Source organism: Oncorhynchus mykiss, chromosome 16 (assembly GCF_013265735.2).
Source record: "Oncorhynchus mykiss isolate Arlee chromosome 16, USDA_OmykA_1.1, whole genome shotgun sequence".
Classification (NCBI taxonomy): domain Eukaryota; kingdom Metazoa; phylum Chordata; class Actinopteri; order Salmoniformes; family Salmonidae; genus Oncorhynchus; species Oncorhynchus mykiss.
The window spans coordinates 18230248-18242110 of record NC_048580.1 but is presented as its reverse complement, the minus strand read 5'-3'; the positions used below and the strand labels follow the sequence as shown (position 1 = coordinate 18242110).

The 11863-nt window shown below is 40.7% G+C and overlaps 1 protein-coding gene across 2 annotated transcripts; it reads left to right on the top strand.

Annotated features, from left to right (window-relative positions):
- pdk2a (pyruvate dehydrogenase kinase 2a) lies at window positions 1-10585 on the top strand. Of its 2 annotated transcripts, XM_021564981.2 has the most exons (11): window positions 3-241; window positions 3004-3145; window positions 5830-5901; window positions 5993-6177; window positions 6269-6358; window positions 6561-6638; window positions 7021-7097; window positions 7188-7286; window positions 8014-8124; window positions 8377-8490; window positions 8801-10585. In XM_021564981.2, exons 1-11 carry the CDS (start codon window positions 124-126, stop codon window positions 8942-8944), a joined length of 1230 nt encoding a protein of 409 aa, XP_021420656.1. In that variant the 5' UTR covers window positions 3-123; the 3' UTR covers window positions 8945-10585. The 2 variants fall into 2 exon arrangements, with proteins under 2 accessions (XP_036802267.1, XP_021420656.1); XM_036946372.1 differs by lacking the exon at window positions 6269-6358 and having other exon boundaries at window positions 1-241.
- The last annotated feature ends 1278 nt before the right edge of the window (window positions 10586-11863 follow it).

Genomic DNA, 11863 nt, shown 5'->3' with positions numbered 1-11863 from the left:
GTGTCCTATTGGCTGCAGGTTTTCACCGAGCCTGTTCTTTTGGGCAATCAACATTGGAACAGAAAGAGCACTTGTAGTAGCCCTATTTTTTTCCCCCAAAGCGATTTACTGAAGACGTCAACGATGAAATTCGTGAGATTTATAATGAAAAATGCTACATTGGCCAATGTGCCTAAACATATAGAACATTTTGCAAAATTTTCGCCGTCACCACTCTCTATGAAACAATTTCTCGATTTTGGTGAGTAAGCCCTTCAATGTTGCTACCATGTTGGACAACTGACAATTATTTAATGCAATATGTAACATTGAGCTGAGGCAATGCAATTCAATTTGAGTTTTATCGCGCTCTTGTTTTGGAGCGACATAGGTGGCTAGTGTGATTTATGACTTTGCACCACTTTGAGTGGTCAGATTCAGAGAGATTATTGTTTTGAATGACAGATACAAGACTATGCTTGTCTTGGCATGTACGCATTTGTTTCAGTTTGCTCTACTGGGCGAAATTCCTGGATATTTTGGTCCGCCTTTCCTAGACTAGGCTAGTTCATAGCGCTGAGTATTGCGTCAGCATTTGTAGCAAACTCCCATTTAACTGTTAGTCAGAAGCAATGTTCCCTCTAAATGTTTTCGCCACTGAGCAAATGTCATTTATGCTGAGCGAAAACTTGAACGTTGTGAAAACTCTGCAACTTCCAGCGCGCGTTTACTGTGAACACCGAGTCTGTAACTGCTTTAAGTTAGTTTTAAGTTGCCAAGTAGGCTACTTCATCATAATGTGGGTCTACCATCAAAAACAATGGAGAAAATAACATTAACATGGAAATGGCTGTTCTATCATTCAGCCTACCGTAACAGCAAATGTGTGGTGTTCAATGTAGGCCTACATTCCATGAGAAAAAACATGCAGGGCTTGACATGAACCTGTTTATCCACTTCTCTTTCAGACAGAGGTGACTGCAAATGTTGTTTGATGCAAGTAACCACTTCACTAAATAAAATGCATTATTCCCATACCATTTATTAGAGAATGAGACATTATGCCATCCTGCCTATTGGCTACATAGCTTATTCAAGCCTGTCTCAAAATACAACACTGCCCCTTTAAGACAAACTGCACAGTTTGCAGCTCTCCCTTTGATCTCAGAACAAGCCCGTTTGCTCATGTTGTTAACACAGTCCAGTTCAAAGTGAATGGCACAGATCCATATTTGGCAATGGTCTATTTGCATATAGTCCTACTGCAGCTCTGCTTGGTTATGCCGTGCCGGGCTGAGTCATGTGTCAATGCAATGCAATACAATCCTACACTGACGTGTTCTGCCTACAACAAAATCTCTTGCATAGTTTTGTTTTGGGATGTTTCATTGAAAGTGGCTAATATTGAGTTGATTTGATCACAATTGCCACAGCAAAGAAAAATGTTTAGTGTTAACAGGGAAACTGTAGAACAGCGGTCACCAACCTTTGAATCGATCACTTTTAGTCAAAATGCAAGCAGAGCTCTACCTTTCAGATTTTGTTTGTGACTTAAATGTAAGGCTATACAACATTAACCAATTAAAAACAGTACTGTAGCAATGAGGTTTGTGCAGTAAGCTATAGGCCCAATACATTTTCACCACATTGACTTTGCTTGAATTTCCCTGCCAATGCATTGATTGGGCCATCAATAAAACGTTTCAACATCGAGGTAGTCTCTATGGTCACACTGGTAATAGATCAGTTGTTGTACTACTTGAGGCACAGCCGAGTGAGCTTGCTTTTTATTTTACTGGGCTGATGTGCTTGCATCAGCTGGTCAGTCTCAGCTGAGGGAGAGCGCAGCAAACTGAGTGCCCGCTTCTCAACATCCCTCTGCTCTCCATTTCCTCGACTGACACTGACCAAAAGGGGACACCGTCTTCCAGCTCATGGCGAAACTCGAGCCGCACCACATTACTTCTGCCTCATGCACAAATTCATGTTGTTACTCCTATGAACAGAGAAATATTCCTTTATTAAAAAGACCCAAGCCACTAATGACAACAATGCAAGCCTATGGATACACTTTCCTACTCATTCATTACTGCTGCGGTGCTTGTTTGTTCCCTGAGTGGAAATAAGAGCCTGGATTTTATGGCTTATAGAAGTGTTTAATACAAATGGTTGACAGTGCTGAGTAAGAACTGAAACATTAACTCACTCCAAACAGCGGTTTGTTGACAGTCTCTCTCTAGTCATGGTTTAATGTTTTGAAATCTCACAGTAATAACATTGCTTTAGCTTTCTTTTATGTCTGCTATGTTACTGCAGACACTAATCTGAGCCATCCGATTGGCCAGCGGTAGGCCTATAGTGTAGAGGTCGACCGATTATGATTTTTCAACACCGATTATTGGAGGACAAAAAAAATGTAATGACAATTACAACAATACTGAATGAACACTTATTTTAACTTAATATAATACATCAATAAAATCAATTTAGCCTCAAATAAAAACATGTTCAATTTGGTTTAAATAATGCAAAAAGCAGTGTTGGAGAAGAAAGTAAAAGTGCAATATGTGCCATGAAAGAACGCTAATGTTTAAGTGCCTTGCTCAGAACATGAGAACATATGAAAGCTGGTGGTTCCTTTTAACATGAGTCTTCAATATTCCCAGGTAAGAAGTTTTAGGTTGTAGTTAAAGGACTTTCTCTCGATACCATTTGTATTTAATATACCTTTGACTATTAGATGTTCTTATAGGCACTTTAGTATTGCCATTCGGGAAATGTAAAAGCTGATTTTTTTTTTTTATACCATAGTTAACACATTTTAGCGACTGGTAAGGCATTCTGGATTGTAGGCAAGCCTTCGGTGACAGGAAAAGTTTATCGAACCAGAGGGCTGGTAAATGTGTTTGTTTTAGGAATACAGAATGTATCCTTCAGCGACAGGAGCCCAATATGTACAGGTCTCCCAGAGCAAAGAAGCTAGGCCTGCCTGCCTCTACTTTATTTAATTTTTTTCCCCCCCAGGTTCCACCAATGCATGCGAGGCGACATCATTTGTCTTTTTGAGACAAGAGCTACCTGTGCGACTATCTAACATCATGAAGGAGATCAATTTGCTACCTGACCGATTGCTTACAACCCCATCCGTGCAGATGGTGCAGAGCTGGTAAGAGTGATTATTCTAAGTGCAGTTAAGTTTGAGGGTGATACTGAATAGTTTTTTTTTTTTTTTTAGATCAAGTTTTATTGTTTCATTCACTTTTGAAAATGTAGTTCATATAAGCTATTTACAGAAAAACACAGCCAATTTTCCAGCCAAAGAGAGGAGTCCCAAAAAAGCAGAAATTGATAAAATGAATCACTAACCTTTGATCTTCATCAGATGACACTCATAGGACTTCATGTCACATAATGTGTTTTGTTCGATAAAGTGCATATTTATATCCAAAAATCTCATTTTACATTGGCGTGTTATGTTCAGTAGTTCCAAAACATGCGGTGATTTTGCAGAGGGCCACATCAATTTACAGAAATACTCATAATAAACACTGATAAAAGATACACTTCTCCTTAATGCAACCCGCTGTGTCAGATAAAAAAATAAAAAATAAAAATTATGGAAAATGCATACCATGCAATAATCTGAGTATGGCGCTCAGAGACAAACAGCCAGAGATATCCGCCATGTTGTGGAGTCAACATTAGTCAGAAATAGCATTATAAATAGTCACTTACCTTTGCTCTTCATCAGAATGCACTCCCAGGAATCCCAGTTCCAAAATAAATGTTTGATTTGTTCGATAAAGTTCATAATTTATGTCCAAATACCTCCTTTTGTTAGGGCGTTTGGTAAATCCAAACGTGCGTGCAATTCCAGCCGAAAGGTCGGATGAAAAGTCCAAAAAGTTATATTACAGGTCGTAGAAACATGTCAAAAGAAGTGTATAATCAATCTTTAGGATGTTGTCATAAATCTTCAATAATGTTCCAACCGCAAGTTAACTTTCACATGACCGCGCGTCACAAGCTTGTGGCAATCTGCCAGACACCTGGCTCAATCCCCTCTCATTCGGCCCCCCTTCACAGTAGAAGCATCATACACGGTTCTAAAGACTGTTGACATCTAGTGGAAGCTTTAGGAAGATATATTAGAATGGCAATGAGTTGAAAAACTACAAACCTCAGATTTCCCACTTCCTGGTTGGATTCTTTTCTCTCAGGTTTTCGCCTGCCATACGAGTTCTGTTATACTCAGACGACATTCAAACAGTTTTAGAAACTTCAGTGTTTTCTATCCAAATATACCAATTATATGCATATTCTGGCTTTTATGGCTGAGTAGCGGGCAGTTTACTCTGGGCACTTTATTCATCCAAGCTACTCAATACTGCCCCAGTCACCAAGAAGTTAAGAGGAATAAGTGGACCTGTGCCACCACTGCGACGACCAGATGCTCTCAGAGAGAACAATCAGATGAATAAAGAGCAGCTGGAGTAGCAGTGCTCTCGGGTGTTCCACGTCTCCGTCAGGGCCAAATATTCAAGGGACTGAAGGTCAGCATAGGCTGAGTTGAACTCAGCGTTCTTGACCGCAGATCGGCAGTTCCAAACACTGCCAGATACCCTGAATTGCACTAAATTACAAGGGTTGCAGCCAAGGAGTGGGGAGTGTCTATAAAGGCTACAGGGAGAGGTGCAAATGGGTATAGAAAACACACATAGTTGCCAAAGCTACAAAAGAGCAACATTTTGAATCTGTAAATAACTAGGTAAGATACTCAAGTGAGAGTGGTGTGGAGCCTTCCTCTCTTTCTTTCTTTCCTCGAACAACTCCGCAAAACCGTTTTTGTTTCGGCAACGGTCTTAGTTTTGCGACAAACCAGGGGATTGGTTAGCAGAGGTGGAGAGCATGCCTCCCTGTACTAATTGCTGATTGCCTTGTAGAGGTGAAACCACTCCCCCTCCAATACAGCCACTGATTACCTTGATCCTGGTTGATGTGTCAACAACTATCTGCAAGTGATGCAGTTCACACACCAAGTAGGCCACTGGGAAGATATGCAGCACTTAAAGTAGAGGGCCCCAGCTAGCAAAAAGACAGTACTATGTCACAACAGATAAAGACAAAAAAAGTATACTTATCACTTCTGAAGATATCAGGAGTCCTCTAGCTATAGAATGAACATTTTTCAATGATTCTTTTCAAGGATTTTATGTAATCTATCACAAGACATCAAGTGGCTCTTTTGGGTACTTCAGATTATCCTTGGCCCTCTGTCTGGCCTTATCACATGTTAAATAATTACATACGGCTTTTAAATAAGAAATAGAATGACAAAGCATATATTTAGGATAATGTTTTACAGCTATCAATGTATTGAATACCATTTGGTGTTTTAATGTGAGGGTTTCAGCATGAAATATCCTTTAATTTATGTTACTATGTCAATATGCATTTGTTCATGTTTTGACGTCAAACTGGTGGCAGTTGTGCAAAAAAGTCAATAGTTGGAAGAGTTGCCGAGTTAATTGAAAAATGCCATTGTTGATTAGATGCTTTCTTATCTAGGCTATTTTCTCTTGAACCATATGGTCTGTCTATTAGAAACTCATGGACAATATGGACACTGATGAATGAATACTATATATGAATAGATCTTAAAAAAAGTTCAAGTATAAATGACCAAAATGAAAATAGATCGTCATTGGCTTTCTGTTAATTACTGAAGATTCTGGGAACTTTGGTAAATTACCGGTAGCTTTGCAACCCTAGTTATAAGTTGTATTGCTGCAGCTAAACATATACGCCACACTACTCCGGAATGATGCAAACTGAAAAATGTGTTTTCAGGTATGTGCAGAGCTTGATGGAAATCCTTGCGTTCTTGGACAAGACTCCTGACAGCCACAGTGTCCTGGATGAGTAAGTCCTCAATCATCTTTGATAGCCAGGTAGGCCCTCTCAATCTATCTCATGCTGTTTGTCTTACAGTCAGTCACCTTTTATCCTCTAGGTTTGTGGACACCCTGGTGAATATCAGGAACAGGCACAATGAAGTAGTGCCCACCATGGCACAGGGCGTCATTGAGTACAAGTCGGTGTTCGGCCAGGACCCAGTCACCAACCAGAACATTCAGTACTTCCTGGACCGTTTCTACATGAGCCGTATATCTATCCGCATGCTTATCAACCAGCACAGTGAGTACAGATGTCAGTCCACTAAGTTATCCATTATTTTAGACAATTGTCGGCCATTTTGAAACTGACTTTTCCACTCATTGTGCTGTAGCTCTTGTGTTTGATGGAGCAACGAATCCACTTCACCCCAACACAATAGGGAGCATCGACCCTCACTGTGATGTCACAGAGGTGGTCAGAGGTAGAAAATAATAATTCATGGATCTTTAATGTGGTGTTGAGCTGTCATAGATTATAAAGACTTGTAATATCCTATGGGTGCATGGAGAGAATAGAGGTGACCAATTGTATTTTTTTGATGTAGTGAAATATATATATTTTTTTAATTTCTCTTGTACTCAAACACCCTTATTGTGTCATTTCATGGTGTTGTATTTTTCCAGATGCTTACCAGAGCGCCAAGTTGGTGTGTGATCAGTACTATCTGAGCTCGCCAGACCTGATGCTGCAAGAAATGAATGGTAAGAACCAAACCAAGCGTAACTAATCATCTATTCCACTGATATCACCTATGACGCATGCATGTAGATGACCATTTTATGCTAATTTGGGAGTCTTGGATGAAATTGTCTGAGTGCCACCGCTGTGTGTACCAACAGTCTCTTCTGTCTGGACCTGAGGGCCAAGTAATTATTCCAGCGAGGCAGAAGTAATGGATAAGTGGCGATGGCTGGCTGGCTGCCTCGAACAATATTGACACTGACTAAATCCCCCTCTCTTCCCAGAATAATCAAAATGGATGTCAACAGAATCTGTCAATGACTCTTTACATCCTAATGGCTTTTGTATTTTAATTATACTGCAGATGTTGTTTATTCATTTATTCTCTTTTGCTTTACCCAGTCAACAACCGGAAACAACCTATAAGCATTGTCTATGTGCCCTCCCATCTCTACCACATGTTGTTTGAGCTTTTCAAGGTATGGTAGAACCTGCATTAAAAATGTATTCTTAGATTGAAGATGTTAGTCACTTGTGAATGTTATTTTGTCTATTGGTCCATTTTCCAGAATGCTATGAGGGCCACAATTGAGAACCATGATGCCAGCAACAGGCTACCACCCATTCAAGTCATGGTGGCCATTGGAGGAGAGGACCTGTCAATCAAGGTACAGTATGTTAGTGAATTGTATTGCTATGTTTAAAAACATTACAATTGCCATTATTCTCAATTAATACCATTGTCACACTCACAAGTGCTAATGATAATCTGTGGCATAATGAATTGACATTTTATTTGTATCCACCCCCCCACCCCCCAAATCCTTATTAAAGCTGTTATGTAAGATTTTGACCCTTATTAATTCTGTTTAATGTTAAACCAAGCTGCTAATCCCAGATTAGATTAACAGGATTAGGTCTACATTGACTTCCATACTAAGAGCCCATTAACCTTGTCCTGCAGTAACTTGATCTCAGTACTGCTTGTTCTTTTGGTGAGCTGACCGGTGCACCTGGGGAGTATTCATTACTCTCATTCTGTGGCAAAGCATTTCTTAAATGGGGAAGGCCCTACCTGAATTTGTTCAATAGAAACTCAATTCTCTGTTTACTTCCGTTTGGTCCTTAAACGGTTTCCGTAAGGAATACGCCCCTTGCAGTGACATAAAGAGGGAGAGGGAACTGAGTGGCCTTATTGTCCAGTTACCTTGACGATATGCAGAATAGATGCCTTGGTTTGGCCTATCGTAAGGCAGGCTGTTGAATTCAAGCCAATGGCACGAGGGGCACCCACCTTTCTGGCAGCATCTCCACCTTTTTTATGACTGGCCATTCCTCTAATGCCTGACTTTTTTTTCCTTCTCTTTCTCTCCCTCACTCTCTGGCAACGCGTAGGTGAGTGACAGGGGTGGCGGAGTCCCTTTCAGGAAGATTGAGAATCTTTTCAGCTACATGTACTCTACGGCCCCCACGCCAGAGAGGGGTGAGCACTCTCAGACCCCATTGGTGAGTGCCTCTGCTCTTTGTCAAGTCTATTCTTTCACGGACCAGGTTCGTATTCAGGAGGGTGCAACATACTGAACATTTCCGGTAGAAATGCTGTGAAGTAGAGCTGACATGTTTCCTTACTCTACATGTCAGAGAGGCATGTCTGTCTGTTCTACACAATACATATTTCTATCCAAACTTTCCAAAACACTCATGTTTATCAGACTGTTGAAGCAGCCGTGGTTTAGAGCCGTGTCGTGTTCTCTCCAGGCTGGCTTTGGCTACGGCCTGCCCATCTCCCGGCTCTACGCTCAGTACTTCCAGGGAGACCTGCAGCTCTACTCTATGGAGGGTTACGGCACTGACGCTGTCATCCACATGAAGGTAAGCTACATACTGAGACAATGGGACTTGTGTAATTGTCATATAACTCGTCTGACTATGGATTCATTCGAATTTTGTATTTTTTTCATTTAGCAGACGCTCTTATCCAGAGCTACTTACAATTAGTGCATTCATGTTAAGATAGCTAGGTGAGACAACAACACATCACAATCGTATCAGTTACATTTTTCTATTGACAAAGTACTTATCAGCAAAGGCCGTGCTAGTGGGGAAAAGAGAAGTGACCTTTCTTTCTTTTGGGGGGGATGCTTTGAACACACAATACAACTCGATCTCCTTCCCTCCACAGGCCTTGTCCACAGACTCTGTGGAGAGGCTCCCGGTGTACAACAAGACAGCTCTGCGGAATTACAAGGTTAGCCAGGAGGCAGACGACTGGTGTGTGCCCAGCAGAGAACCCCTGGACCTGACCATTTACAGGGTAGCCAAATGAGGATAATGTCGACGCCACCCTGGTTAGATTGAGGCTCTGTATGCCAACAGCCAAGGCAGACAGCCACCTAACCCCGCCCACATATGACTGGATGTTTTCCATCCTGGTTTTGGCATTGGCATGTTTTCTTGTTCTCACAATGATGCCCTTCATGGTTTTCTTTTAGCTTAGATTATAAAAACATATAATCTTTGTTCACCTCCATGAGGGTTTTTATGGGAGTGCCAGATGTTGATAATAAAATAAAAAAAAGTTGTCACACTAATTATTCTCCCAAACATTTAATGGGCATACAAACATGGTTGCTTTACCCATGAAATGTTTGGGAGCATAAGAATGTGTGGCTTTCTTTTTCTAGTTTACTCTCCGTTAGTCAGCACTTCTATTAAAAACATTTCTAGGTGTGTGTCAGTTTATGCCTTTTACTATCGCTCGATGTTGATGAAATAAACATGGGAGGGTGTGCAGGGTAGTGCGGTCCCAATGTCATACTTCATTTTTGGGGGGAGAGATGTGGCAGGGTGGGTCTGAAGACCCAGATACTGTGCCCAGTATGTTGTTGAGAGGGTGTAGCGTGACCGTGGGCGAGTGAGAATATGTAACACCAGTTCAGTATGTTATGGAACGTTCAGGTAGAAACGTTGTGTAGAGCAGCCAAGCCTTTCTATCATGTCGACTAGGGAATCACGGCATCTCTATACGTAACATTTTCTATCTGCAACATTCAGAATGTTGCGTCCTTCTGAACCGGACCGAGGTTGAAAAGACAATCCGATGTGTTGGTTGAACTCTCTGAGAGGATCTTTATGTACTGTAAACAGAAGTGAGCTGGAGCTGTTGAGGTGTGGTAGAAGTCCTTAGATGAACCAGTACTGTAGAATAACTGAATGTCCTGGCGGGCATTAGACCTCCCTTGCTCCAAATCGCTGACTGTCAGAAAATGCCACCTCAGCCTTAACTGCGTCAGTCAAGTTCTCTTTACTTGAACCATGTACATTATTAACAATGTAGTATTCAATCTATGAGAAGGCTGCTAATGACTTACTTATTTGATTCTAAAATAATATTACGTACTGTTCTACCATGTCTTGATGCCTTCATGAGTATTGGTCCTGATGTCTATATATTGATTTCATCATTTCAAGTACATTTTCTCTTGCCAGTTCAATGGACAGGATTCAACTAACAAAAATGAGTTGGTCTGTTCAGTGTTGTGACGTTCTGTATTCCTGTGAACTCAAGCTCTAGAGAAATACATTGTGGAAACAATTTTACCCAAGTTCATTTGCAGTAAGACAGTGATATACTTTGTGATAGGAAGCCAGTGTTCATCTTTTACGCACCGGTGTTCTATTGCCAGTGGCAAAGTTCATCAGAAGCTAGTTAAAACACATCCCAAAGGGCAAAGCACATCGTTCTTATTGTCTGTGACCCTTAAGGTTAGGCCAGTCACATAGGAATATTTGATGCTGTGTATGTGATGGGAAGATTCTCCCAGCCTATCCGCTTCTATCAATTCCCTTTTATTTTGTAATAAACTCTATACATTTCTTCAGTTATATTGTAAGTGTTTTAAATGAAAATATTTTTTTCATTGACATTGTAAATATGTGGTATTATTAAACCTATTTCAATGACAAATGGTTGTTTTAATAATTCTTTAATGTAGGGCTTGAAGATAACGACAATATGACCCTGTACAGAAACAACCCCTAGCCACCAATCTCCAGGCAGTTCATACAGACCTGAAATAATTGTTTCCACTTAGCCCTCTGAAGTGGTATGAATCATTTGTGCTATATTGCTTATTTAATCTGTGTAAGGAGTCTAGGCTTAGTGGCTGTTTCTTGTCCGGGCCCAGATAATCAGTGCGACGTGTTTCTAGGCAGAAACCATTGTCTTGCCATTGGCTGGAACCAGCTCCATGACCTTTCAAGTTCAGTAACTCTACCTTGCCCTCATCACAGTATACATGTCCCTAGACATCTAGAATGTCACCCTGCATGTGCTTCTGTCAGTACACTGACTCTCTTCTTTGACCTATTCCATCAGATAGCCTATTTAGAACAGCCATGTTATTTTCCACGATGACTTGGAGTTTAGTTTAAATAGAAGTGATTGACCCAGGTTGTAGTTAACCCTATGCCAAGTGTGGGAGAGCTGGCCTCTACAGGCAGCCCATAGTAAACAAAAAGCTCTCTCTGGAACAGCCATGGCTACTGTTAGTCCTTACACAGGACACTATCTTTAATAATGCGTTGTCCTATGTGTAGCATGATCCTCAAAGTTTTTTGTTTTGCCTTACTGTAGCAGAGTGATTTACCTGACAACAGCTAGGCGGCCTTGACGTCAGAGCTGCAGGGATTTTTTTTGCAGGGACACCCTCGTCTTTGACTGAATGGAATCGAGGGTGGCCTAGTCAAGTAAGGAACGTTTTACAGTTAGTCTCGTGCTCATTTATTGAAATTCTACACATATTGCTGTGACTTATGCCATGTTAAAATGATACAATGAGGGCGCCTGAAGGTCAGGGCCCCTGGGCACATGCCCTTCATGCCCGGTCGGTAATTCGGCCATGATTACAATAAGTTTAGATAGCTGGCTAGACTAAAATACCAATATATATATATATATATATTTGTGAGTGACTGTCATCAAATAAAATGTTATTGGTCACATACACATGGTTAGCAGATGTTATTGTAAGTGTAGCGAAATGCTTGTGCTTCTAGTTCTGACAGTGCAGTAATTTCTAACAATTCCATAACAGATACCTAATACACACAAATCTAAGTAAAGGAATGGAATAAGAAAATATAAATATATGGATGAGCAATGACCAAGTGGCATAGGCTAAGATGCAATATATAGTATAGAAGACAGTATATACATATGAGAAGAGTAATGCAAGATATATAA

Excerpts from the sequence above, each read along its gene's own strand:
- pdk2a (XM_021564981.2), top strand. The coding sequence starts at position 124 with ATGAAATTCGTGAGATTTATAATGAAAAATGCTACATTGGCCAATGTG. Across the intron at positions 6,639-7,020 it reads GATGCTGCAAGAAATGAATG|TCAACAACCGGAAACAACCT; the intron begins GTAAGAACCAAA and ends TGCTTTACCCAG. Across the intron at positions 7,287-8,013 it reads GAGAGGACCTGTCAATCAAG|GTGAGTGACAGGGGTGGCGG; the intron begins GTACAGTATGTT and ends GGCAACGCGTAG.